The 27170-nt window shown below is 48.5% G+C and overlaps 1 protein-coding gene across 3 annotated transcripts in view; it reads left to right on the plus strand.

Moving 5' to 3' along the window:
* The window catches only part of LOC100136710 (unconventional myosin-Va), an 82668-nt gene that overhangs the window by 39331 nt on the left and 16167 nt on the right, over positions 1-27170 (plus strand). For all 3 annotated transcript variants that reach the window (XM_090222667.1, XM_090222668.1, XM_090222669.1), the window contains exons 8-23: positions 7053-7160; positions 9163-9269; positions 9542-9807; positions 9902-9983; positions 11419-11559; positions 11706-11831; positions 12135-12218; positions 15756-15908; positions 16802-16899; positions 17187-17382; positions 17753-17964; positions 19488-19644; positions 22755-22994; positions 23125-23373; positions 25434-25527; positions 26631-26779. In XM_090222667.1, the coding sequence (XP_090078793.1) occupies positions 7053-7160; positions 9163-9269; positions 9542-9807; positions 9902-9983; positions 11419-11559; positions 11706-11831; positions 12135-12218; positions 15756-15908; positions 16802-16899; positions 17187-17382; positions 17753-17964; positions 19488-19644; positions 22755-22994; positions 23125-23373; positions 25434-25527; positions 26631-26779 (2462 nt within the window). The remainder of the gene's footprint in view (positions 1-7052; positions 7161-9162; positions 9270-9541; positions 9808-9901; positions 9984-11418; positions 11560-11705; positions 11832-12134; positions 12219-15755; positions 15909-16801; positions 16900-17186; positions 17383-17752; positions 17965-19487; positions 19645-22754; positions 22995-23124; positions 23374-25433; positions 25528-26630; positions 26780-27170) is intronic.

Here is a 27170-nt window from a genome sequence, read left to right on the forward strand (position 1 = left end):
GCACAAGAGCACCAGATGTCCTGGTTGACTATGTGATAATGCTCTCGATGCCGATGTGAGCAAGACCTTTAAACAGGTCAACATTTACAAAGCTGCGGGGCCAACTGGCAAGTGTCTTCATTGACATGTTCAACCTCTCCCTGACTACTTAAATACTTATTATCCACCATAATTTGCAAATAAATTCATTAAAAATCCTACAATGTGATTTTCCAGATTTTTTTTTCTAATTTTGTCTGTCATAGTTGAAGTGTACCTATGATGAAAATTACAGGCCTCTCATCTTTTTAAGTGTGAGAACTTGCACAATTGGTGGCTGACTAAATACTTTTTAGCCCCACTGTATGTGAGAATGCTGTTCATTGACTATAGCTCAGTGTTCAACACAATAGTGCCCACGAAGCTCATCACTAAGCTAATTACCCTGGGACTAAACACCTCCCTCTGCAACTGGATCCTGGACTTCCTGACGGACCGCCTCCAGGTGGTGAGGGTAGGAAACAACATGTCTGCCGCACTGATCCTCAACACTGGGCCCCCTCAGGAGTGTATACGTAGTCCCCTCCTGTACTCCCAGTTCACCCACAACTGCTTGGCCAAACACGACTCCAACACCATCGTTAAGTTTGCTGACGACACAACAGTGGTAGGCCTGATCACCGACAACGATGAGACGGCCTATAGGGAGGAGGTCAGACCTGGCAGTCTGGTGCCAGGACAACAACCTCTCCCTCAATGTGAGCAAGATACAGGAGATGATCGTGGACTACAAGAAAAGGTGGTCCGAACAGGCCCCATTAACGGGGCTGTAGTAGAGTCGGTAGAAAGTTTCAAGTTTCCATCCCCAACAAACTATCTTGGTCCAAACACACCAAGGCAGTTGTGAAACGGGTATGACAAAACCTTTCCCCCGCCAGGAGACTGAAAAGATTTTGCATGGGTCCCCAGATCCTCACAAGGTTATACAGCTGCACCATCAAGAGCATCCTGTATGGTTGCATCACCGTATGGCAACTGCTCGGCATCTGATCTCGAGGCGCTACAGAGGGTAGTGCGTACGGCCCAGTACATCACTGGGGCCAAGTTTCCTGCAATCCAGGACTGATATCAAATCAAACCCAATTGTATTAGTCACATGCTCCAAATACAACAGGTGTAGACAGTGAAATGCTCACTTACGAGCCCATAACCGAAAATGCAGTTAAAAAAAATACAGATAATAATAAGAGATAAAAGTAACAAGTAACTAAAGAGGAACAGTAAAGAATGACAATATATACAGGGGGTGCCGGTACAGAGTCAATGTGGAGACTATATACAGGGGGTGCCGGTACAGAGTCGATGTGGAGACTATATACAGGGGGGTGCCGGTACAGAGTCAATGTGGAGACTATATACAGGGGGTGCCGGTACAGAGTCAATGTGGAGACTATATACAGGGGGTGCCGGTACAGAGTCAATGTGGAGACTATATACAGGGGGGTTCCGGTACAGAGTCAATGTGGAGACTATATACAGGGGGTGCCGGTACAGAGTCAATGTGGAGACTATATACAGGGGGGTGCCGGTACAGAGTCAATGTGGAGACTATATACAGGGGGGAGCCGGTACGGAGTCGATGTGGAGACTATATACAGGGGGGTGCGGGTACAGAATCGATGTGGAGACTATATACAGGGGGAGCCGGTACAGAGTCGATGTGGAGACTATATACAGGGGGGTGCGGGTACAGAATCGATGTGGAGACTATATACAGGGGGAGCCGGTACAGAGTCGATGTGGAGACTATATACAGGGGGAGCCGGTACAGAGTCGATGTGGAGACTATATACATGGGGGTGCCGGTACACAGTCAATGTGGAGACTATATACAGGGGGGTGCCGGTACACAGTTAATGTGGAGACTATATACAGGGGGGAGCCGGTACAGAGTCAATGTGGAGACTATATACAGGGGGGTGCCGGTACACAGTCAATGTGGAGACTATATACAGGGGGGAGCCGGTACAGAGTCAATATATACAGGAGGGTGCCGGTACAGAGTCAATGTGGAGACTATATACAGGGGGTGCCGGTACAGAGTCAATGTGGAGACTATATACAAGGGGGTGCCGGTACAGAGTCAATGTGGAGACTATATACAGGGGGGAGCCAGTACACAGTCATTGTGGAGACTATATACAGGGGGGTGCCGGTACACAGTCAATGTGGAGACTATATACAGGGGAGTGCCGGTGCAGAGTCAATGTGGAGACTATATACAGGGGGGAGCCGGTACAGAGTCAATATATACAGGAAGGTGCCGGTACAGAGTCAATGTGGAGACTATATACAGGGGGGTGCCGGTACAGAGTCAATGTGGAGACTATATACAGGGGGGTGCCGGTACAGAGTCAATGTGGAGACTATGTACAGGGGGGAGCCGGTACAGAGTCGATGTGGAGACTATATACAAGGGGGTGCCGGTACAGAGTCAATGTGGAGACTATATACAGGGGGGAGCCAGTACACAGTCATTGTGGAGACTATATACAGGGGGGTGCCGGTACACAGTCAATGTGGAGACTATATACAGGGGGGTGCCGGTACACAGTTAATGTGGAGACTATATACAGGGGGGAGCCGGTACAGAGTCAATGTGGAGACTATATACAGGGGGGAGCCGGTACAGAGTCAATATATACAGGAAGGTGCCGGTACAGAGTCAATGTGGAGACTATATACAGGGGGTGCCGGTACAGAGTCAATGTGGAGACTATATACAGGGGGTGCCGGTACACAGTCAAATTGGAGACTATATACAGGGGGGTGCCGGTACAGAGTCAATGTGGAGACTACAGTGCCTTGCGAAAGTATTCGGCCCCCTTGAACTTTGCGACCTTTTGCCACATTTCAGGCTTCAAACATAAAGATATAAAACTGTATTTTTTTGTGAAGAATCAACAACAAGTGGGACACAATCATGAAGTGGAACGACATTTATTGGATATTTCAAACTTTTTTAACAAATCAAAAACTGAAAAATTGGGCGTGCAAAATTATTCAGCCCCCTTAAGTTAATACTTTGCTGCGATTACAGCTGTAAGTCGCTTGGGGTATGTCTCTATCAGTTTTGCACATCGAGAGACTGAATTTTTTTCCCATTCCTCATTGCAAAACAGCTCGAGCTCAGTGAGGTTGGATGGAGAGCATTTGTGAACAGCAGTTTTCAGTTCTTTCCACAGATTCTCGATTGGATTTAGGTCTGGACTTTGACTTGGCCATTCTAACACCTGGATATGTTTATTTTTGAACCATTCCATTGTAGATTTTGCTTAATGTTTTGGATCATTGTCTTGTTGGAAGACAAATCTCCGTCCCAGTCTCAGGTCTTTTGCAGACTCCATCAGGTTTTCTTCCAGAATGGTCCTGTATTTGGCTCCATCCATCTTCCCATCAATTTTAACCATCTTCCCTGTCCCTGCTGAAGAAAAGCAGGCCCAAACCATGATGCTGCCACCACCATGTTTGACAGTGGGTATGGTGTGTTCAGGGTGATGAGCTGTGTTGCTTTTACGCCAAACATAACGTTTTGCATTGTTGCCAAAAAGTTCAATTTTGATTTCATCTGACCAGAGCACCTTCTTCCACATGTTTGGTGTGTCTCCCAGGTGGCTTGTGGCAAACTTTAAACGACACTTTTTATGGATATCTTTAAGAAATGGCTTTCTTCTTGCCACTCTTCAATAAAGGCCAGATTTCTGCAATATACGACTGATTGCTGTCCTATGGACAGAGTCTCCCACCTCAGCTGTAGATCTCTGCAGTTCATGCAGAGTGATCATGGGCCTCTTGGCTGCATCTCTGATCAGTCTTCTCCTTGTATGAGCTGAAAGTTTAGAGGGACGGCCAGGTCTTGGTAGATTTGCAGTGGTCTGATACTCCTTCCATTTCAATATTATCGCTTGCACAGTGCTCCTTGGGATGTTTAAAGCTTGGGAAATCTTTTTGTATCCAAATCCGGCTTTAAACTTCTTCACAACAGTATCTCGGACCTGCCTGGTGTGTTCCTTGTTCTTCATGATGCTCTCTGCGCTTTTAACGGACATCTGAGACTATCACAGTGCAGGTGCATTTATACGGAGACTTGATTACACACAGGTGGATTGTATTTATCATCATTAGTCATTTAGGTCAACATTGGATCATTCAGAGATCCTCACTGAACTTCTGGAGAGAGTTTGCTGCACTGAAAGTAAAGGGGCTGAATAATTTTGCACGCCCAATTTTTCTGTTTTTGATTTATTAAAAAAGTTTGAAATATCCAATAAATGTCGTTCCACTTCATGATTGTGTCCCACTTGTTGTTGATTCTTCACAAAAAAATGCAGTTTTATATCTTTATGTTTGAAGCCTGAAATGTGGCAAAAGGTCGCAAAGTTCAAGGGGGCCGAATACTTTCGCAAGGCACTGTATATACAGGAGGGTGCCGGTACAGAGTCAATGTGGAGACTATATACAGGGGGGTGCCGGTACAGAGTCAATGTGGAGACTACATACAGGGGGGAGCCGGTACAGAGTCAATGTGGAGACTATATACAGGGGGGTGCCGGTACACAGTCAATGTGGAGACTATATACAGGGGGGTGCCGGTACACAGTCAATGTGGAGACTATATACAGGGGGGTGGCGGTACAGAGTCAATGTGGAGACTATATACAGGGGGGAGCCGGTACCGAGGCAATATATACAGGGGGGTGCCGGTACAGAGTCAATGTGGAGACTATATACAGGAGGGTGCCGGTACAGAGTCAATGTGGAGACTATATACAGGGGGGTGCCGGTACAGAGTCAATGTGGAGACTATATACAGGGGGGTGCCGGTACACAGTCAATGTGGAGACTATATACAGGGGGGTGCCGGTGCAGAGTCAATGTGGAGACTATATACAGGGGGGTGCCGGTACAGAGTCAATATATACAGGGGGGTGCCTGTACAGAGTCAGTGTGCGGGGGCACCGGTTAGTTGAGGTAGTATGTACATGTAGGTAGAGTTAATTAAGGTGACTCTACCTACATAGGCGGTGTCAGGTGAAAGCCCATAACATTGTTAAAGACTCCAGTCACCAAAGTCCTAGACTTTCTCTCTTACCGCACGGCAAACAGTACCGGATCACCAAGTCTATGACCAAAAGGCTCCTTAACAGCTTCTACCCCCGAGCCATTAGACTGCTGAACAACTAATCAAATGGCCACCCGATTATTACATTGACCCCCCCCATTTGTCTTGTACTTATACTCACTGTTTATTATCTATGCATAGTCACTTCCCCCCTACCTACATGTACAAGTTACCTCTAACCTGTACCTCTGCACACTGACTCGGTACCGGTAGCCCCTGTACATAGCCTCGTTATTCTTGTGTTCATTTTTAATAATTTTTTACTTCAGTTTATTTGGTAAATATTTTCTTAACTCTTCTTGAACTGCACTGTTGGTTAAGGGTTTGTCAGTAAGCATTTCACGGTAAGGTCTATACTTGTTGTATTCAGCATTTCACGGTAAGGTCTATACTTGTTGTATTCAGCATTTCACGGTAAGGTCTACACTTGTTGTATTCAGCATTTCACGGTAAGGTCTACACTTGTTGTATTCAGCATTTCACGGTAAGGTCTACACTTGTTGTATTCAGCATTTCACGGTAAGGTCTACACTTGTTGTATTCAGCATTTCACGGTAAGGTCTACACTTGTTGTATTCAGCATTTCGCGGTAAGGTCTACACTTGTTGTATTCAGCATTTCGCGGTAAGGTCTACACTTGTTGTATTCAGCATTTCGCGGTAAGGTCTACACTTGTTGTATTCAGCATTTCACGGTAAGGTCTACACTTGTTGTATTCAGCATTTCACGGTAAGGTCTACACTTGTTGTATTCAGCATTTCACGGTAAGGTCTACACTTGTTGTATTCAGCATTTCACGGTAAGGTCTACACTTGTTGTATTCAGCATTTCACGGTAAGGTCTACACTTGTTGTATTCAGCATTTCACGGTAAGGTCTACACTTGTTGTATTCAGCATTTCACGGTAAGGTCTACACTTGTTGTATTCGGCATTTCACGGTAAGGTCTACACTTGTTGTATTCAGCATTTCACGGTAAGGTCTACACTTGTTGTATTCGGCGCATGTGACAAAAAAGGTTTGATTTGAAGCAATTGGCAGGGCAGTGGAATTAAATTCAGGATCAGTCGTCAGGCAATTTATTGAATTCAATAAATGACACATGGATCATTCAAAATGGCATCCAGTCATTCTCCGTGATCATAGACAACCATATTAGATCATATAGGTGAGATGTGTAACAGGGGTAGAGAAAGTTGTACAGTGTATTTGTAAACAGAAATGTGAGGACAGACCTATTGAGTCATATTAACTGTGGGGTCATACTATCTACAGTAGAGCTCCTGTTAGATCAGAGGTCATGTTGTGGGTGTGAGGTGCCCAGCTGCCCGCAGAGATAGACTGAGGTAGAGATCATGTTAGCTCTCTCCCTGGGTGTGAGGCAGAAAGAGACTGTGTGTGTCATCTAACAAGGCTGTGTGTTGCTCCTCAAAATATTCCTTAATTCCACCTGTGAACACACACACTCACACTTCATCTGCTGTTAGACACACTTCATCTCTGCCACACACACAAACACACATTGCCCTAGTCTCGCTCAGCTGGCCTCTTGGCAGAGACACACCCCCAAAATGGAGGTGTTGTCACGGTGATATCAGCCCTGAGTTGCCAGGTAACAGGCTATGGTTGCTTTAGTATAGAGAAGACTTTGTCTTGTGCATGCGTGCACAGTTTATGCGTGCACGTATTAGTAAGAGTATTCAATGTGTCACACCCACATCAGGTCAGGATGTGGCCCTGTGTGATCCCAGTGACCCTAATGTAGCAGTACTCTCCTGGGCAGCTGCTCTAAACAGTTGATTAGAATACTTTCTATAGGCTACTAATTAACTGTGTGTGTGTGTGTGTGTGTGTGTGTGTGTGTGTGTGTGTGTGTGTGTGTGTCCATGCAGGTAGTGCTGATGTCTTCCACTGCACCAATCAGGGCCGGAACCCGGTCATCGATGGAGTCGACGATGCTAAAGAGATGTGCACAACACAACATGCCTTCTCACTGCTAGGTAATATATACACACACACACACCTGACATTCCTTCTCACTGCTAGGTAATACAGTGCCTTGCGAAAGTATTCGGCCCCCTTGAACTTTGCGACCTTTTGCCACATTTCAGGCTTCAAACATAAAGATATAAAACTGTATTTTTTTGTGAAGAATCAACAACAAGTGGGACACAATCATGAAGTGGAACGACAATAATTGGATATTTCAAACTTTTTTAACAAATCAAAAACTGAAAAATTGGGCGTGCAAAATTATTCAGCCCCTTTACTTTCAGTGCAGCAAACTCTCTCCAGAAGTTCAGTGAGGATCTCTGAATGATCCAATGTTGACCTAAATGACTAATGATGATAAATACAATCCACCTGTGTGTAATCAAGTCTCCGTATAAATGCACCTGCACTGTGATAGTCTCAGAGGTCCGTTAAAAGCGCAGAGAGCATCATGAAGAACAAGGAACACACCAGGCAGGTCCGAGATACTGTTGTGAAGAAGTTTAAAGCCGGATTTGGATACAAAAAGATTTCCCAAGCTTTAAACATCCCAAGGAGCACTGTGCAAGCGATAATATTGAAATGGAAGGAGTATCAGACCACTGCAAATCTACCAAGACCTGGCCGTCCCTCTAAACTTTCAGCTCATACAAGGAGAAGACTGATCAGAGATGCAGCCAAGAGGCCCATGATCACTCTGGATGAACTGCAGAGATCTACAGCTGAGGTGGGAGACTCTGTCCATAGGACAACAATCAGTCGTATATTGCAGAAATCTGGCCTTTATGGAAGAGTGGCAAGAAGAAAGCCATTTCTTAAAGATATCCATAAAAAGTGTTGTTTAAAGTTTGCCACAAGCCACCTGGGAGACACACCAAACATGTGGAAGAAGGTGCTCTGGTCAGATGAAACCAAAATTGAACTTTTTGGCAACAATGCAAAACGTTATGTTTGGCGTAAAAGCAACACACCATCCCCACTGTCAAACATGGTGGTGGCAGCATCATGGTTTGGGCCTGCTTTTCTTCAGCAGGGACAGGGAAGATGGTTAAAATTGATGGGAAGATGGATGGAGCCAAATACAGGACCATTCTGGAAGAAAACCTGATGGAGTCTGCAAAAGACCTGAGACTGGGACGGAGATTTGTCTTCCAACAAGACAATGATCCAAAACATTAAGCAAAATCTACAATGGAATGGTTCAAAAATAAACATTTCCAGGTGTTAGAATGGCCAAGTCAAAGTCCAGACCTGAATCCAATCGAGAATCTGTGGAAAGAACTGAAAACTGCTGTTCACAAATGCTCTCCATCCAACCTCACTGAGCTCGAGCTGTTTTGCAATGAGGAATGGGAAAAAAATTCAGTCTCTCGATGTGCAAAACTGATAGAGACATACCCCAAGCGACTTACAGCTGTAATCGCAGCAAAAGGTGGCGCTACAAAGTATTAACTTAAGGGGGCTGAATAATTTTGCACGCCCAATTTTTCAGTTTTTGATTTGTTAAAAAAAGTTTGAAATATCCAATAAATGTCGTTCCACTTCATGATTGTGTCCCACTCGTTGTTGACTCTTCACAAAAAAATACAGTTTTATATCTTTATGTTTGAAGCCTGAAATGTGGCAAAAGGTCGCAAAGTTCAAGGGGGCCGAATACTTTCGCAAGGCACTGTATATACACACACAACTAAGTTTAATTGTCACATACACTGAATAGGTGCAGTGAAACGTGCTGTTTTACAGGGTCAGCCATAGTAGTGTTGCGCCCCTGGAGCAAATTAGGGTTTAGTGCCTTGCTTAAGTGAACATAGACAGATTTTCACCTTGTCGACTTTCCCCTGTGTATTCAAACCAGCTACCTTTCTGGTACTGGCCCAATGCTCTAAGCGCTAAGCTACCCTACTGTCCTAGGTCACACACAAACACCACACCATATTTACTCTCAGTCCCATTTGGTTTTTAGTGTAGTGTTGATTTTGATAGTATTGTTTTGTGTGTATTTGTGTTCAGGCATCAACGAGTTGAACCAGAAGGGGCTGTTCCAGGTCCTGGCTGCCATCTTACATCTGGGCAACGTGGAGATCAAGGACCGAGACTCTGACAGCAGCATCATACCTGTAAGGAGACACCTCAAACCTCTCTGACCTCTAACCTCTATTATTAAACCTCGGACCTCTCCTAATGATTGACTCTTTCTCAAATCGTCTTGACTCACTTCCTTGCATCCTCTATCCTCACCTCCTTCTCAAAACCCATTGGAGAAGAAGGTCTGAAGGGAGAGACCTTGGACCTTCTCCTAGATGGTTAAGAAGGTTCAAGTAGATGGAAAGAATAGCAGAAAGACGAGTTGAGCAATTGATTGACATGACCATGAATCCCTCTCTCTTAGCCCAATAACCGCCACCTGACGGTGTTCTGTGAGCTGATGGGCGTGACCTACCAGGACATGTCTCATTGGCTGTGCCACAAGAAGCTGAAGACAACCCAGGAGACCTACATCAAGCCCATCCCTCGGCTGCAAGCCTCCAATGCCCGCGACGCGCTCGCCAAACACATCTACGCCAAAGTCTTCAACTGGATCGTGGACCATGTCAACAAATCTCTACGCGCCACCGTCAAACAGCACTCCTTCATAGGAGTCCTGGATATCTATGGGTGGGTTGTGTGGGGTGTGTGTGTGTGTGTGTGTGTGGGGTGTGTGTGTGTGCGTGCGTGAGACAGTCACTCTGACCTCTCCTCTGCTCTCCAGGTTTGAGACGTTTGAGATCAACAGTTTTGAACAGTTCTGTATCAACTATGCTAACGAGAAACTGCAACAGCAGTTTAACATGGTGAGAAAACTGTGTGTCCTGTCTGAAACTGAACTCCTGTGTTGCCGTTGTCTAAATAACCCTGTTGGTGTGTAAAAGTATTCCAAAATAACAATATAAATAGTTTGATATCGTTTGGTTATTGATGCAGAGTAACAATGTGATCCTCTCTGTACATGCTGACCTTCCCTCTCCTCTCCTTTCCTCTGTCCTCTCCTTTCCTCTGCCCTCTCCTTTCCTCTGCCCTCTCCTTTCCTCTGCCCTCTCCTTTCCTCTGCCCTCTCCTCTCCTCTGCCCTCTCCTCTCCTCTGCCCTCTCCTTTCCTCTGCCCTCTCCTTTCCTCTGTCCTCTCCTTTCCTCTGTCCTTTCCTCTCCTCTGCCCTTTCCTCTCCTCTGCCCTTTCCTCTCCTCTGCCCTCTCCTTTCCTCTGTCCTCTCCTTTCCTCTGTCCTCTCCTTTCCTCTCCCCTCCCCTCCCTTTTCCTCTCTCCTTTCCTCTGCCCTCTCCTTTCCTCTGCCCTCTCCTTTCCTCTGCCCTCTCCTTTCCTCTGCCCTCTCCTTTCCTCTGCCCTTTCCTTTCCTCTGCCCTCTCCTCTGCCCTTTCCTCTTCTCTCCCCTCCCCTCCCTTTTCCTCTCTCCTTTCCTCTGCCCTCTCCTTTCCTCTGCCCTCTCCTTTCCTCTGCCCTCTCCTTTCCCCTGCCCTCCTCTCCCCTTTCTTCTCTCCTCCCTTTTCCTCTCCTCTTTCCTTTCCTCTGCCCTCTCCTTTCCTCTGCCCTCTCCTTTCCTCTGCCCTCTCCTTTCCTCTGCCCTCTCCTTTCCTCTGCCCTCTCCTTTCCTCTCTTTCCTCTGCCCTCTCCTTTCCTCTGCCCTCTCCTTTCCTCTGCCCTTTCCTCTCCTCTCCCCTCCCTTTTCCTCTCCCCTTTCCTTTCCTCTGCCCTTTCCTCTCCTCTCCCCTTTCCTCTCCCCTCCCCTCTCCCCTCCCTTTTCCTCTCCTCTTTCCTTTCCTCTCCTCTTTCCTTTCCTCTGCCCTCCTTTCCTCTGCCCTCTCCTTTCCTCTGCCCTTTCCTCTCCCCTCCCTTTTCCTCTCCCCTTTCCTTTCCTCTCCCCTCCCCCTTCTCCTTTCCTCTCCCTCCCCCTTCTCCCATCCTCTCCCTTCCCCTCTCATTTCCTCTGCCCTCTCCTTTCCTCTGCCCTTTCCTCTCCCCTCCCTTTTCCTCTCCCCTTTCCTTTCCTCTCCCCTCCCCCTTCTCCTTTCCTCTCCCCTCCCCTTTCCTCTCCCCTCTCCCTCCCCCTTCTCCCAACCTCTCCCCTCCCCTTTCCTCTCCCCTCTCCCTTCCCCTCTCATTTTCTCTGCCCTCTCCTCTCCTCTGCCCTCTTCCCTTTCCTTTCCCCTCTCTTCTCCCCTCCTTTCCACTCCCCTCTCTTCTCTCCTCCCCTCCTTTCCTCTCCTATCTACAGCATGTGTTCAAGCTGGAGCAGGAGGAGTATTTGAAGGAGCAGATTCCCTGGACTCTGATAGACTTCTATGATAACCAGCCATGTATCAACCTCATAGAGGCCAAGATGGGGGTACTCGACCTACTGGATGAAGAGTGCAAGGTAGGCACACACACACACACACATAATGCAGAGGCACACATACATGCATACATACACAAATACGTAATGCAGGGACTTACACAGACACCCATAACACACACACACATCCAGAGTAACTAGTGTGAACCAGTGTTCTGTGTGTCCAGATGCCTAAAGGTTCAGATGACTCGTGGGCCCAGAAGCTGTATAACACCCATCTGAAGACCTGCTCTCTGTTTGAGAAACCTCGCATGTCCAACAAAGCCTTCATCATACAGCACTTCGCTGACAAGGTACTGATCACTGTGTGTTGATGTCTTGGCTGACCCAGTACTGCTCAGTTCTGTTTTAGTCTCAGTCTCGGGTTACAGAGAGCGGGAAGTGAGCGGGTCACTCTATGAATAAAATGAATGCTGTTCTGATTGATAATCTGAGTCAAATTATTAATCTGAGTCAAAATTGACAGTTCTGATTGATAATCTGAGTCAAAGTTGACATTTCTGATTGATAATCTGAGTCAAAGTTGACATTTTCTGAAAATCACTTTGGATTAAAGTGTCAGCAAAATGACTTTATTTTCTAACTGTTGTGTCCAGGTGCAGTACCAGTGTGATGGCTTTCTGGAGAAGAACAAGGACACAGTGAATGAAGAGCAGATCAATGTCCTGAAGGCCAGCAAGGTGTGTGTCCCAGCCAAACACACACACACACACTGCACGTTCAATGGGTAACACACACACACTGCACGTTCAATGTGTAACACACACACACTGCACGTTCAATGTGTAACACACACACACTGCACGTTCAATGGGTAACACACACACACACACTGCACGTTCAATGGGTAACACACACACACTGCACGTTCAATGGGTAACACACACACACACACTGCACGTTCAATGGGTAACACACACACACACACTGCACGTTCAATGGGTAACACACACACACACACTGCACGTTCAATGGGTAACACACACACACTGCACGTTCAATGGGTAACACACACACACTGCACGTTCAATGGGTAACACACACACACTGCACGTTCAATGGGTAACACACACACACTGCACGTTCAATGGGTAACACACACACACTGCACGTTCAATGGGTAACACACATATATTTGATGACTTTCTCATTAGTGCGTATGTTTGACAGTCTGTTGTCTCACTGAATGACCTCCGACAGGCAACCCAGTGAAGGTCAGGAGAAACAGCACCCTCTGCTGTCTGTGTTGTAATGATGTGCACACAGTTGGAGACATTTTCTTTCCACCAAATAGGCCTTGCAGTGTGTGTGTATGCATGTGTGTGTGTGTGTGTGTGTGTGTGTGTGTGTGTGTGTGTGTGTATAAAGACTCACTCTGCCCGTTGTTCTGTTGTAGAGGCCAGCAGCAGCAGAGAGGGGTAAGGGTTAAAACACTCCTTTAACCCCTAACACCTTAAACACACACAGGGTTAACTACACTGGAACAATCATCCATGGCAATACTGTGTGCGTGTGTGTATGTTGCCATGGAAACCAGCTTGACTAACAAGTAATGGTGTAGAAGTGATAATGACTCTTTAATGAGAATGAAGCTATATAAATCTAGCATTTCAACCCATCATCATGGTTCTGTGTGTTTGTGTCGATAGTAAACACACATTCCTTCTGTGCCTACCATCAGCAAAGAGACGGCTCAGTCATGTGTTCTGCTGTCTGAGCCGTCAAACATTGTGCCGTGTCTGATCCCGTGTTATCATTACAAACAGCCTTGGTCAGCAGACACCATGACACCTACCCTGCCTGTTCTGATGGCCCTTTGATTTGGATTTCTACTTTTATATCAGTTATACTTTTAATATGTTTTAGATGTGTGTCATTATTTTCTATTCCTAGGTTTCTTTCATTTTTGTTGAATCTTTATTTTGTCGTTGTGTTTGTTTTCCATGTGTTTCCCACGTGTCTGTCCCGTCATGACAACAACCGTTTAACAGCTAAAGGTAAACATGCTGCCCTCCTCATTTCTTTCTGTCTCAACCTTCTAACCCACACCATTCATTCTTCCTCACTGTGGTCTCACAATAGTTCAAATGGCACTGAAGTATGTGGGGAGGTGGTGAGGCTGAACGGACGCTGCAGAACTGGAGATGACCCAGGGTGGGGGGGGGGTGAGGCTGAACGGACGCTGCAGAACTGGAGATGACCCAGGGTGGGGGGGGGGTGAGGCTGAACGGACGCTGCAGAACTGGAGATGACCCAGGGTGGGGGGGGGGGTGAGGCTGAACGGACGCTGCAGAACTGGAGATGACCCAGGGTGGGGGGGGGGTGAGGCTGAACGGACGCTGCAGAACTGGAGGCTGCGCCGTGGCCCATCTTAACCAACCACAATACAGAGAACACAATAACCAATCGCTTTCTCCTTGAACTGTAACATGTACAATGTTCTTTGTTGTCATTTTAGATAGACAGGATGGTGTGAATAAGCCAGATACCCATGTTAACAATGCAAACTATTAGCTTAGCAAGTTTGTGACGTAACTGTCTGTTGGCTGCTGTTACCTTTTTATTTATACAAGTCATGTACAGTGGGGCAAAAAAGTATTTAGGCAGCCACCAATTGTGCAAGTTCTCCCACTTAAAAAGATGAGAGGCCTGTAATTTTCATCATAGGTACACTTCAACTATGACAGACAAAATGAGAAAAAAAAATCCAGAAAATCACATTGTAGGATTTTTAATGAATTTATTTGCAAATTATGGTAGAAAATAAGTATTTGGTCACCTACAAACAAGCAAGATTTCTGGCTCTCACAGACCTGTAACTTCTTCTTTAAGAGGCTCCTCTGTCCTCCACTCGTTACCTGTATTAATGGCACCTGTTTGAACTTGTTATCAGTATAAAAGACACCTGTCCACAACCTCAACAGTCACACTCCAAACTCCACTATGGCCAAGACCAAAGAGCTGTCAAAGGACACCAGAAACAAAATTGTAGACCTGCACCAGGCTGGGAAGACTGAATCTGCAATAGGTAAGCAGCTTGGTTTGAAGAAATCAACTGTGGGAGCAATTATTAGGAAATGGAAGACCTACAAGACCACTGATAATCTCCCTCGATCTCACCCCGTGGGGTCAAAATGATCACAAGAACGGTGAGCATAAATACCAGAACCACCTGGGGGGACCTAGTGAATGACCTGTAGATAGCTGGGACCAAAGTAACAAAGCCCACCATCAGTAACACACTACGCCGCCAGGGACTCAAATCTTGCAGTGCCAGACGTGTCCCTCTGCTTAAGCCAGTACATGTCCAGGCCCGTCTGAAGTTTGCTAGAGAGCATTTGGATGATCCAGAAGAAGATTGGGAGAATGTCATATGGTCAGATGAAACCAAAATATAACTTTTTGGTAAAAACTCAACTCGTCGTGTTTGGAGGACAAAGAATGCTGAGTTGCATCCAAAGACCACCATACCTACTGTGAAGCATGGGGGTGGAAACATCATGCCTTGGGGCTGTTTTTCTGCAAAGGGACCAGGACGACTGATCCGTGTAAAGGAAAGAATGAATGGGGCCATGTATCGTGAGATTTTGAGTGAAAACCTCCTTCCATCAGCAAGGGCATTGAAGATGAAACGTGGCTGGGTCTTTCAGCATGACAATGATCCCAAACACACCGCCCGGGCAACGAAGGAGTGGCTTCGTAAGAAGCATTTCAAGGTCCTGGAGTGGCCTAGCCAGTCTCCAGATCTCAACCCCATAGAAAATCTTTGGAGGGAGTTGAAAGTACATGTTGCCCAGCAACAGCCCCAAAACATCACTGCTCTAGAGGAGATCTGCATGGAGGAATGGGCCAAAATATCAGCAACAGTGTGTGAAAAACTTGTGAAGACTTAGAGAAAACGTTTGACCTCTGTCATTGCCAACAAAGGGTATATAACAAAGTAGAGATAAACTTTTGTTATTAACCAAATACTTATTTTCCACCATAATTTGCAAATAAATTCATTAAAAATCCTACAATGTGATTTTCTGGATTTTTTTCTTCTCATTTTGTCTGTCATAGTTGAAGTGTACCTATGATGAAAATTACAGGCCTCTCATCTTTTTAAGTGGGAGAACCAAAATTGGTGGCTGACTAAATACTTTTTTGCCCCACTGTGTATATATATGTGTGTCAATTAAGAACAGTGTTTTATTTGCAATAATGTATGTGTGTAGTTGGACCTGCTAGTGGAGCTGTTTCAGGATGAGGAGAAAGTGACCAGTCCAACAGGGACCGCTCCAGGAGGTCGAACACGACTCAGCGTCAAACCAAAAGAGGTCAGATCTGGAGCAAGCAGCAAGGAGCACAAGAAGACTGTTGGCTGCCAGGTAGACTGATCATAGACACACACACCTACGGACACTCAGAACAGGGTTGGGACAGGGTTGGGACAGCTGAGATGTAAAAGTGAAGGACTTGAATAATCTCCTCTCTTTACTCGTTCTCCTCTGTCTCTGTCCTCTCTTCTCCCACTCTCCTCTGTCTCTGTCCTCTCTCCTCTGTCTCTGTCCTCTCTTCTACCTCTGTCTCTGTCTCTGTCCTCTCTCCTCTGTCTCTGTCCTCTCTTCTCCCTCTCTCCTCTGTCTCTGTCCTCTCTTCTCCTTCTCTCCTCTGTCTCTGTCCTCTCTCCTCTCTCTGTCCTCTCTCCTCTGGCTCTGTCCTCTCTCCTCTGGCTCTGTCCTCTCTCCTCTGTCTCTGTCCTCTCTCCTCTGTCTCTGTCCTCTCTCCTCTGTCTCTGTCCTCTCTTCTCCCTCTCTCCTCTGTCTCTGTCCTCTGTCTCTGTCCTCTCTCCTCCCTCTCTCCTCTGTCCTCTCTCCTCCCTCTCTCCTCTGTCCTCTCCTCCCTCTCTCCTCTGTCTCTGTCCTCTCTCCTCCCTCTCTCCTCTGTCTCTGTCCTCTCTCCTCCCTCTCTCTTCTCCCTCTCTCCTCTCTTCTCCCTCTCCTCTGTCTCTGTCCTCTCTCCTCTGTCTCTGTCCTCTCTTCTCCCTCTCTCCTCTGTCTCTGTCCTCTCTCCTCTCTCTGTCCTCTCTTCTTCCTCTCTCCTCTGGCTCTGTCCTCTCTCCTCTGGCTCTGTCCTCTCTCCCCTGTCTCTGTCCTCTCTCCTCTGTCTCTGTCCTCTCTCCTCCCTCTCTCTTCTCCCTCTCTCCTCTCTTCTCCCTCTCTCTTCTCCCTCTCTCCTCTGTCTCTGTCCTCTCTTCTCCCTCTCTCCTCTCCTCCTGTAGTTCCGGAACTCTCTGGCTATGTTGATGGAGACTCTGAATGCAACCACTCCTCACTATGTTCGCTGCATCAAGCCCAACGACCTCAAGTTCCCCTTCACGTAAGTATCTGCATGCTTCTCTATGGTTAAGTTGCCATAGTACCATCTGACTTGGCAAGATGATGTTAGGTGAATGGAATTGTGATGTCATGAGGCTGAATGGTTCTCTCCAGGTTTGGCTGGTATGGTTGGATTAACTATGTGAATGTTGTCTTCAGGTTTGACTCTAACATTAGTGGAATGTTGTCTTTTAAGTTTGACCCTAATGTTAGGTGTACGTTGTCTTTAGGTTGAGCTGAATGTTGTGCTTGGGTCTGACCCTAACGTTAGGTGAATGTTGTCTTTAGGTTTGACCCTAAGCGAGCGGTGCAGCAGCTCAGAGCCTGTGGTGTTCTGGAGACCATCCGCATCTCAGCCGCAGGCTTCCCATCCAGATGGACCTACCAGGAGTTCTTCAGTCGTTACCGGGTTCTGATGAAGCAGAAGGACGTCCTGTCGGACAGGAGGCTGACCTGTAGGAACGTCCTGGAGAAACTGGTGCAGGTATGAGTGGTCAGGGGTTAGAGGTCAGGCCTGTTTGAGATCAACTACATTGCAATCAGACTGTGCATAATCAAAGATCTACACATCACTTTCCGTCCCAACTATTTATGTCAGAGATGGTCAACTCCAGTCCTCAGGGGCCGGAGGGGCCGGAGGGGTGAGACACATTCTCCCCATCCCTAGCACACCCAACTGATTAAACTAATTGCATGATGAGACAGGTTTGGTAGCTGGGGCAAAAGTGTGACACCAATCAGGACCCCGACTGGAGTTGCCCATCCCTGATTTATGTGGTCAAAATGAGCAGTTCTGGACCTCACCTTGCTCAAACTGATCCCCTACAACATGATGTTTCTCTCTGTCTCTCCAGGACCAGGACAAGTACCAGTTTGGTAAGACTAAGATCTTCTTCAGGGCTGGTCAGGTTGCCTACCTGGAGAAGCTGAGGGCTGATAAGCTGAGGAAGGCGTGCGTCCGTATCCAGAAGACCATCCGCTGCTGGCTGGTACGCAAGAAGTACCTCCGAAAGAAGCATGCTGCCATCACCATCCAGAGATACACCCGTGGACACCAGGCCCGCTGGTCAGTGGAGCATACACCTGTCACTCAGCACCCTCTGGACAATCACCATGCAGATAAAAGTAGTTTAGACTGTATGACTTCCTGAAAAGGAGCCAATCAGAATTGTCAGAATTGTTTAGAAATATCTATTTGTGATTTGATTGATTTGTTAATCGGATCAGTTGGAGGTTATTGGTGGGTAAATTATAGTAATTCAACAGCATTTTTCACCAATTACCCTGACTACACTCTCTCTCTCTCCCCTACCTCCTCTGTCTCCTCTGTTCCACTTCTCTCTCGCTCTCCTGCCTCCCCTCTCTATCTCTCCTGCCTCCTCTGTCCCCCTCTCTCACTCTCTCCTGCCTCCCCCTCTCTCTCCCCTGCCTCTCTCCTGCCTCCCCTCTCTCTCTCTCCTGCCTCCTCTGTCCCCCTCTCTCACTCTCTCCTGCCTCCCCTCTCTCTCTCCCCTGCCTCTCTCTCTCCCTCCCCTCTCTATCTCTCCTGCCTCCTCTGTCCCCCTCTCACTCTCTCCCCTGCCTCCCCTTTCTCTCTCCCCCTGCCTCTCTCCCTCCCCCCTCTATCTCTCCTGCCTCCTCTGTCCCCCTCTCTCACTCTCTCCCCTGCCTCTCTCCCTCCCCTCTCTATCTCTCCTGCCTCATCTGTCCCACTTCTCTCACTCTCTCCTGCCTCCCCCTCTCTCTCCCCTGCCTCTCTCCTGCCTCCCCTCTCTGTCTCTCCTGCCTCCCCCTCTCTCATTCTCTCCTGCCTCCCCTCTCTCTCTCCCCTGCCTCTCTCCCTCCCCTCTCTATCTCTCCTGCCTCCTCTGTCCCCCTCTCACTCTCTCCCATGCTTCCCCTTTCTCTCTCCCCCTGCCTCTCTCCCTCCCCTCTCTATCTCTCCTGCCTCCTCTGTCCCCCTCTCTCACTCTCTCCCCTGCCTCTCTCCCTCCCCTCTCTATCTCTCCTGCCTCCTCTGTCCCACTTCTCTCACTCTCCCCTGCCTACCCTCTCGCTCTCCCCTGCCTCTCTATCTCTCCTGCCTCCTCTGTCCCACTTCTCACTCTCTCCTGCCTCCCCTCTCGCTCTCCCCTGCCTCTCTCCCTCCTCTCTCTATCTCTCCTGCCTCCTCTGTCCCCCTCTCTCACTCTCTCCCCTGCCTCTCTCCCTCCCCTCTCTATCTCTCCTGCCTCCTCTGACCCACTTCTCTCGCTCTCCCCTGCCTCTCTCCCTCCCCTCTATCTCTCCTGCCTCCTCTGTCCCCCTCTCACTCTCTCCCCTGCCTCCCCTCTCTCTCTCCCCTGCCTCTCTCCCTCCCCCTGCCTCTCTCCCTCCCCTCTCTCTCCCCCTGCCCCTCTCTCCCCTGCCTCTCTCCCTCCCCCTGCCTCTCTCCCTCCCCTCTCTCTCCCCCTGCCTCTCTCCCTCCACTGCCTCTCTCCCTCCCCCTGCCTCTCTCCCTCCCCCTGCCTCTCTCCCTCCCCTCTCTCTCCCCCTGCCTCTCTCTCTCCACTGCCTCTCTCCCTCCCCCTGCCTCTCTCCCTCCCCCAGTCTGGTTAAGTACATGCGTCAGACCCTGGCAGCCATCACTATCCAGAAGTTCCAGAGGATGTGTGTCCAGAGGAAAGTGTACCTACAGAAGCAGGCTGCTGCCCTGGTCATGCAGACTATCCTCAGAGCGTACATGGCCCGACAGAAATACCAAGGGGTGAGAGATGCATACAGTACACACACACACACTACATGTTTCTTGTTTTACTCTCTTTGTGGGGGGACATTTGTGGAGATTAGGATAGAAGAACCAACACACACACCTAGCACTGCCAGCTAATAGCACAGCTGTCCTGCATGTCTGTCAGCAGTGTGGTTTATAAATAACCCCAGTTCAACGTTGGATGGACTTGGGTCACCCTCATACCTGGACCACTCCCAGTGAATTAGGGAGAAAACTAGGCTGGTGTCTCTCTGGTTACTGGGAGTTAGGTAGAGAACTAGGCTGGTGTCTCTGGTTACTGGGAGTTAGGGAGAGAACTAGGCTGGTGTCTCTGGGTGTTAGGTAGAGAACTAGGTTGGTGTCTCTCTGGTTACTGGGAGTTAAGGAGAGAACTAGGCTGGTGTCTCTGGTTATTGGGAGTTAGGGAGAGAACTAGGCTGGTGTCTCTCTGGTTACTGGGAGTTAGAGAGAGAACTAGGCTGGTGTCTCTGGTTACTGGGTGTTAGGGAGAGAACTAGGCTGGTGTCTCTGGTTACTTGGTGTTAGGGAGAGAACTAGGCTGGTGTCTCTGGTTACTGGGAGTTAGGGAGAGAACTAGGCTGGTGTCTCTCTGGTTACTGGGAGTTAGAGAGAGAACTTGGCTGGTGTCTCTGGTTACTGGGTGTTAGGGAGAGAACTAGGCTGGTGTCTCTGGTTACTTGGTGTTAGGGAGAGAACTAGGCTGGTGTCTCTGGTTACTGGGAGTTAGGGAGAGAACTAGGCTGGTGTCTCTGGTTACTGGGAGTTAGGGAAGGAACTAGGCTGGTGTCTCTGGTTACTGGGTGTTAGGGAGAGAACTAGGCTGGTGTCTCTGGTTACTTGGTGTTAGGGAGAGAACTAGGCTGGTGTCTCTGGTTACTGGGAGTTAGGGAGAGAACTAGGCTGGTGTCTCTGGTTACTGGGAGTTAGGGAGAGAACTAGGCTGGTGTCTCTTTGGTTACTGGGAGTTAGGGAGATAACTAGGCTGGTGTCTGGTTACTGGGAGTTAGGGAAGGAACTAGGCTGGTGTCTCTGGTTACTGGGAGTTAGGGAGAGAACTAGGCTGGTGTCTCTGGTTACTGGGAGTTAGGGAGAGAACTAGGCTGGTGTCTCTGGTTACTGGGAGTTAGGGAGAGAACTAGGCTGGTGTCTCTGGTTACTGGGAGTTAGGGAGAGAACTAGGCTGGTGTCTCTGGTTACTGGGCGTTAGGGAGAGAACTAGGCTGGTGTCTCTGGTTACTGGGAGTTAGGGAGAGAACTAGGCTGGTGTCTCTGGTTACTGGGAGTTAGGGAGAGAACTAGGCTGGTGTCTCTTTGGTTACTGAGAGTTAGGGAGAGAACTAGGCTGGTGTCTCTGGTTACTGGGAGTTAGGGAGAGAACTAGGCTAGTGTCTCTGGTTACTGGGAGTTAGGGAGAGAACTAGGCTGGTGTCTCTGGTTACTGGGAGTTAGGGAGAGAACTAGGCTGGTGTCTCTGGTTACTGGGAGTTAGGGAGAGAACTAGGCTGGTGTCTCTGGTTACTGGGAGTTAGGGAGAGAACTAGGCTGGTGTCTCTGGTTACTGGGCGTTAGGGAGAGAACTAGGCTGGTGTCTCTGGTTACTTGGTGTTATGGAGAGAACTAGGCTGGTGTCTCTGGTTACTGGGAGTTAGGGAGAGAACTAGGCTGGTGTCTCTCTGGTTACTGGGAGTTAGAGAGAGAACTTGGCTGGTGTCTCTGGTTACTGGGAGTTAGGGAGAGAACTAGGCTGGTGTCTCTGGTTACTGGGAGTTAGGGAGAGAACTAGGCTGGTGTCTCTGGTTACTTGGTGTTATGGAGAGAACTAGGCTGGTGTCTCTGGTTACTGGGAGTTAGGGAGAGAACTAGGCTGGTGTCTCTCTGGTTACTGGGAGTTAGAGAGAGAACTTGGCTGGTGTCTCTGGTTACTGGGTGTTAGGGAGAGAACGAGGCTGGTGTCTCTGGTTACTTGGTGTTAGGGAGAGAACTAGGCTGGTGTCTCTGGTTACTGGGAGTTAGGGAGAGAACTAGACTGGTGTCTCTGGTTACTGGGAATTAGGGAGAGAACTAGGCTGGTGTCTCTTTGGTTACTGGGAGTTAGGGAGAGAACTAGGCTGGTGTCTCTGGTTACTAGGAGTTAGGGAAGGAACTAGGCTGGTGTCTCTGGTTACTGGGTGTTAGGGAGAGAACTAGGCTGGTGTCTCTTTGGTTACTGAGAGTTAGGGAGAGAACTAGGCTGGTGTCTCTGGTTACTGGGAGTTAAGGAGAGAACTAGGCTGGTGTCTCTTTGGTCACTGGGGCCATGTTAGGGTCAGGTGACATGGCAGTAGTTAGGGACTGTCCCACTGACTGACACACACAGCTGACCTCTTTAACATGACCCTGCCAGGATATCTGTTTGTCTGTGCATCTGTTTGTCTCTCTCTCTGCCTCTCTCTCTCTCTGCCTCCCTCTCTCTATGCCTCTCTCTCTCTCTGCCTCTCTCTCTCTCTCTCCTCTCTCTCTCTCTCTCTCTCTCTCTCTCTCTCTCTCTCTCTCTCTCTCTCTCTCTCTCTCTCTCTCTCTCTCTCTCTCTCTCTGTGTCTCTCTCTCTCTCTCTGTGTCTCTCTCTCTCTCTGTGTCTCTCTCTCTCTCTCTGTGTCTCTCTCTCTCTCTCTGTGTCTCTCTCTCTCTCTCTCTCTGTGTCTCTCTCTCTCTCTCTCTGTGTCTCTCTCTCTCTCTCTCTCTGTGTCTCTCTCTCTCTCTGTGTCTCTCTCTCTCTCTCTGTGTCTCTCTCTCTCTCTCTGTGTGTCTCTCTCTCTCTCTCTCTCTGTGTCTCTCTCTCTCTCTCTGTGTCTCTCTCTCTCTCTCTCTCTCTCTCTCTCTCTCTCTCTCTCTCTCTCTCTCTCTCTCTCTCTCTCTCTCTCTCTGTGTCTCTGTCATCACTTGTCTGTTATATTAGGTAGAAGAGTAGACACTAGAGAGATCTCCTGTTGTTCTGGATTAACAGCAAGATGAAGCCCAGGAGACCAATTAGAGCTCAGGAACACCAGAATTCTCACATTACATTCACAGGAACTAACTCTTTCTTTCTCCCTCTCTCTCCACAGTTGCTGCGTAACCACAAAGCTGTGTTCATCCAGAAACACGTGCGTGGCTGGCTGGCCAGACAGCGGTACAAGCGCTCCCTGCGAGCCATCGTCTATCTGCAGTGCTGCATCAGGAGGATGAAGGCCAAGAAAGAGCTGAAGAAGCTGAAAATCGAGGCCCGCTCCGTTGAACATTTCAAGAAACTTAACGTTGGCATGGAGAATAAGATCATGCAGCTGCAGAGGAAGTTAGACGAACAGGTGGGGCTCTGTACAAACCAGGCGGCCATTTTGGATCTGCTGGATAACAAACTCTCTCCTCCAAGAGTGGCTGCTCGAATAGAACATGCATCTTCACACATTACATTAACATGATCTCTCTCTCTCCCAGGCTAAAGACAACCGTGTGACTAGCGAGCGTCTGAACTGTCTGGAGACGTCCCACGCGGTGGAGAGTGAGAAGCTGAAGGTAGAGGTGTCTAAGCTGAAGGGGATAGAAGAGGAAGCCAAGAACAACGCCAACCGTGTCACTTCCCTTCTGGAGCAGCTGGAGAGGCTGAGGAAGGAGCTGACCACCACCCAGAAAGAGAAGAAGACCATTGAGGACTGGGCTACCAAGTACAGGGATGAGATGGAAAAGGTGAGGGATGAGGAGGGTGGTGGGATAGAAAAGGGCTCACTCTAGTCATCTCTTCATCTTGTCTCCTCCAATCACTTCTCAGATATATTTCAGATAAATGGCTCCCTTTCATACATCGTTCCCATAGTGGCCCTATAGAAGTGTGACAAGTTTGTATAAGAATGTGTAATGTGTGTCGTGGTTCAATGGTTTAGGACCCAGGGGAATCTACTGCAGACTGGGCACATGGCGGGCTGGGAGGCCATTGCCTTGGTGCAGGTGAGACCGGTAGACTAGTGTAGTGTAGGTGAGACAGGTAGGCTAGTGTAGTGTGGGTGTGTAGGTGAGACAGGTAGACTAGTGTAGTGTAGGTGAGACAGGTAGACTAGTGTAGGTGAGACAGGTAGGCTAGTGTAGTGTAGGTGAGACAGGTAGGCTAGTGTAGGTGAGACAGGTAGGCTAGTGTAGTGTAGGCTAGTGTAGTGTAGGTGAGACAGGTAGACTAGTGTAGTGTGGGTGTGTAGGTGAGACAGGTAGTGTAGTGTAGGTGAGACAGGTAGACTAATGTGGTGTAGGTGAGACAGGTAGGCTAGTGTAGTATGGGTGTGTAGGTGAGACAGGTAGACTAGTGTAGGTGAGACAGGTAGGCTAGTGTGGGTTCTGTAGATGAACCAGGTAGGCTAGTGTGGTGTAGGTGAGACAGGTAGGCTATTGTAGTGGGTGTGTAGGTGAGACAGGCCTCAAACAATCGGAAAGGGAAAATGACTTTACCCCAGTCCTCAGCAGTCCAATCCCTGTACCTTTTGCAGAATATCAGTCTGCCCCTGATGTTTTTCCTGGAGAGAACTGGCTTCTTTGCTGCCCTTCTTGACACCAGGCCATCCTCTAAAAGTATTTGCCTCACTGTGCGTGCAGATGCACTCACACCTGCCTGCTGACATTCCTGAGCAAGCTCTGCACTGGTGGTGCCCCGATCCCGCAGCTGAATCAACTTTAGGAGAAGGTCCTGTCGCTTGCTGGACTTTCTTGGGCGCCCTGAAGCCTTCTTCACAACAATTGAACCGCTCTCCTTGCAGTTCTTGATGATCTGATAAATGGTTGAATTAGGTGCAATCTTACTGGCAGCAATATCCTTGCCTGTGAAGCCCTTTTTGTGTAAAGCAATGATGACGGCACGTGTTTCCTTGCAAGTAACCATGGTTGACAGAGGAAGAACAATGATTCCAAGCACCACCCTCCTTTTGAAGCATCCAGTCTGTTATTCAAACTCAATCAGCATGACAGAGTGATCTCCAGCCTTGTCTTCATCAACACTCACACCTGTGTTAACGAGAGAATCACTGACATGATGTCAGCTGGTCCTTTTGTGGCAGGGCTGAAATCCAGTGGAAATGTTTTTTTGGGGATTCAGTTCATTTGCATGGCAAAGAGGGACTTTGCAATTCATCTGATCACTATTCATAACATTCTGGAGAATATGCAAATTGCATCATACAGACTGAGGCAGCAGACTTTGTGAAAATTTATATTTGTGTCATTCTCAAAACTTTTGGCCACGGCTGTGGTATGGGTGTGTAGGTGAGACAGGTAGGCTAATGTACCGTAGGTGAGACAGGTAGGCTAGTGTAGTGTGGGTGTGTAGGTGAGACAGGTAGACTAATGTACCGTAGGTGAGACAGGTAGGCTAGTGTAGTGTGGGTGTGTAGGTGAGACAGGAAGGCTAGTGTACTGTGGGTGTGTAGGTCAGACAGGTAGACTCATGTGGTTGTGTAGTTAATAGCAGGTAGACTAGTGCTAGCTGTGCAGTACAGTAGAGCAGTCCTCCAGAAGCCCAGTGATATCAACTAAACCCCAATGTCCTTGCAGTCCAGACCTGAGTCAGATACAGAACATCTGTCAAATACTGAAGACCAATGGAAATGTTCTGAAACGCCCCCAACTCTGCACACTGGTCCAGCAAATCAAGTGCACCTTTAAGTATTTGAAACTATTTGACCCAGATCTGCTAGTGTTCTCAGATGGATTACTGGAACAATAGGCTGTGGTAGACTTGATTTAAGTATTTTCTCCTGTGTGTGAAGATGGTAGCAGAGCTGAAGCAGCAGAATGGTCTGCTGAAGACAGAGAAAGACGACCTGAACCGAATGATCAAGGAACAGAGCCAGCAGATGACAGGTACCAACCATTCACTAGCTTTAGACCAATCATGTTCACTGTTACTATATTTAGACCAATCACATTCCGTAAAATACTTTTAGACCAATCACACTCATTGTTGAAGTTCCATACAGAGAATTGATGATGCGCTCCCCACACGTGCTGAACTTCTTTCTCCTCTCTCTCTCTCCTTTCCCTTCTTCTCTCTGTGCTATCTCCTCCCCCTTTCCCTTCTTCTCTCTGTGCTCTCTCCTCCCATCTCCTCCACCTCCCCCTTTCCCTTCTTCTCTCTGCTCTCTCCTCCCCATCTCCTCCACCTCCCCCTTTCCCTTCTTCTCTCTGCTCTCTCCTCCCCATCTCCTTCACCTCCCCCTTTCCCTTCTTCTCTGTGCTCTCTCCTCCCCATCTCCTCCACCTCCCCCTTTCCCTTCTTCTCTCTGCTCTCTCCTCCCCATCTCCTCCACCTCCCCCTTTCCCTTCTTCTCTCTGCTCTCTCCTCCCCATCTCCTCTACCTCCCCCTTTCCCTTCTTCTCTCTGTGCTCTCTCCTCCCCATCTCCTCCACCTCCCCCTTTCCCTTCTTCTCTCTGTGCTCTCTCCTCCCCATCTCCTCCACCTCCCCCTTTCCCTTCTTCTCTCTGCTCTCTCCTCCCCATCTCCTCCACCTCCCCCTTTCCCTTCTTCTCTCTGTGCTCTCTCCTCCCCACCTCCTCCCCCTTTCCCTTCTTCTCTCTGTGCTCTCTTCTCCCCACCTCCTCCCCCTTTCCCTTCTCTCTGTGCTCTCTCCTCCCCACCTCCTCCCCTTTCCCTTCTTCTCTCTGTGCTCTCTCCTCCCCACCTCCTCCCCACCTCCTCCCCCTTTCCCTTCTTCTCTCTGTGCTCTCTCCTCCCCACCTCCTCCCCCTTTCCCTTCTTCTCTCTGTGCTCTCTCCTCCCCACCTCCTCCCCACCTCCTCCCCCTTTCCCTTCTTCTCTCTGTGCTCTCTCCTCCCCACCTCCTCCACCTCCCCCTTTCCCTTCCTCTCTCTGTGCTCTCTCCTCCCCATCTCCTCCACCTCCCCCTTTCCCTTCTTCTCTCTGTGCTCTCTCCTCCCCATCTTCTCCACCTCCTCCCCCTTTCAGAGAAAATGACTCGTGCATTAGCGGAGGAGACTCAGCAGTTGGAGAGCGATCTGAACGAGGAGAGGTCTCGCTACCAGAACCTCCTAACAGAACACCTGAGACTGGAGGAACGCTACGACGACCTCAAGGAAGAAATCACTCTCTCTGTGGTAGGAGGCTAACGCATAGCATGTCAACAATTTCACACTCACAAACACTGGACCAAACCAGAACACACACACTCACAAACACTGAACCGAACCAGACCACTCACACTCACAAACACTGGACCGAACCAGACCACTCACACTCACAAACACTGGACCGAACCAGACCACTCACACTCACAAACACTGAACCAAACCAGAACACACACACTCACAAACACTGAACCGAACCAGACCACTCACACTCACAAACACTGGACCGAACCAGACCACTCACACTCACAAACACTGGACCGAACCAGACCACTCACACTCACAAACACTGGACCGAACCAGACCACACACACTCACAAACACTGGACCAAACCAGACCACACACACTCACAAACACTGG

The sequence above is a fragment of the Oncorhynchus mykiss genome, chromosome 26 (genome assembly GCF_057628025.1).
Source record: "Oncorhynchus mykiss isolate SJ-2025 chromosome 26, ASM5762802v1, whole genome shotgun sequence".
NCBI classification, from domain to species: domain Eukaryota; kingdom Metazoa; phylum Chordata; class Actinopteri; order Salmoniformes; family Salmonidae; genus Oncorhynchus; species Oncorhynchus mykiss.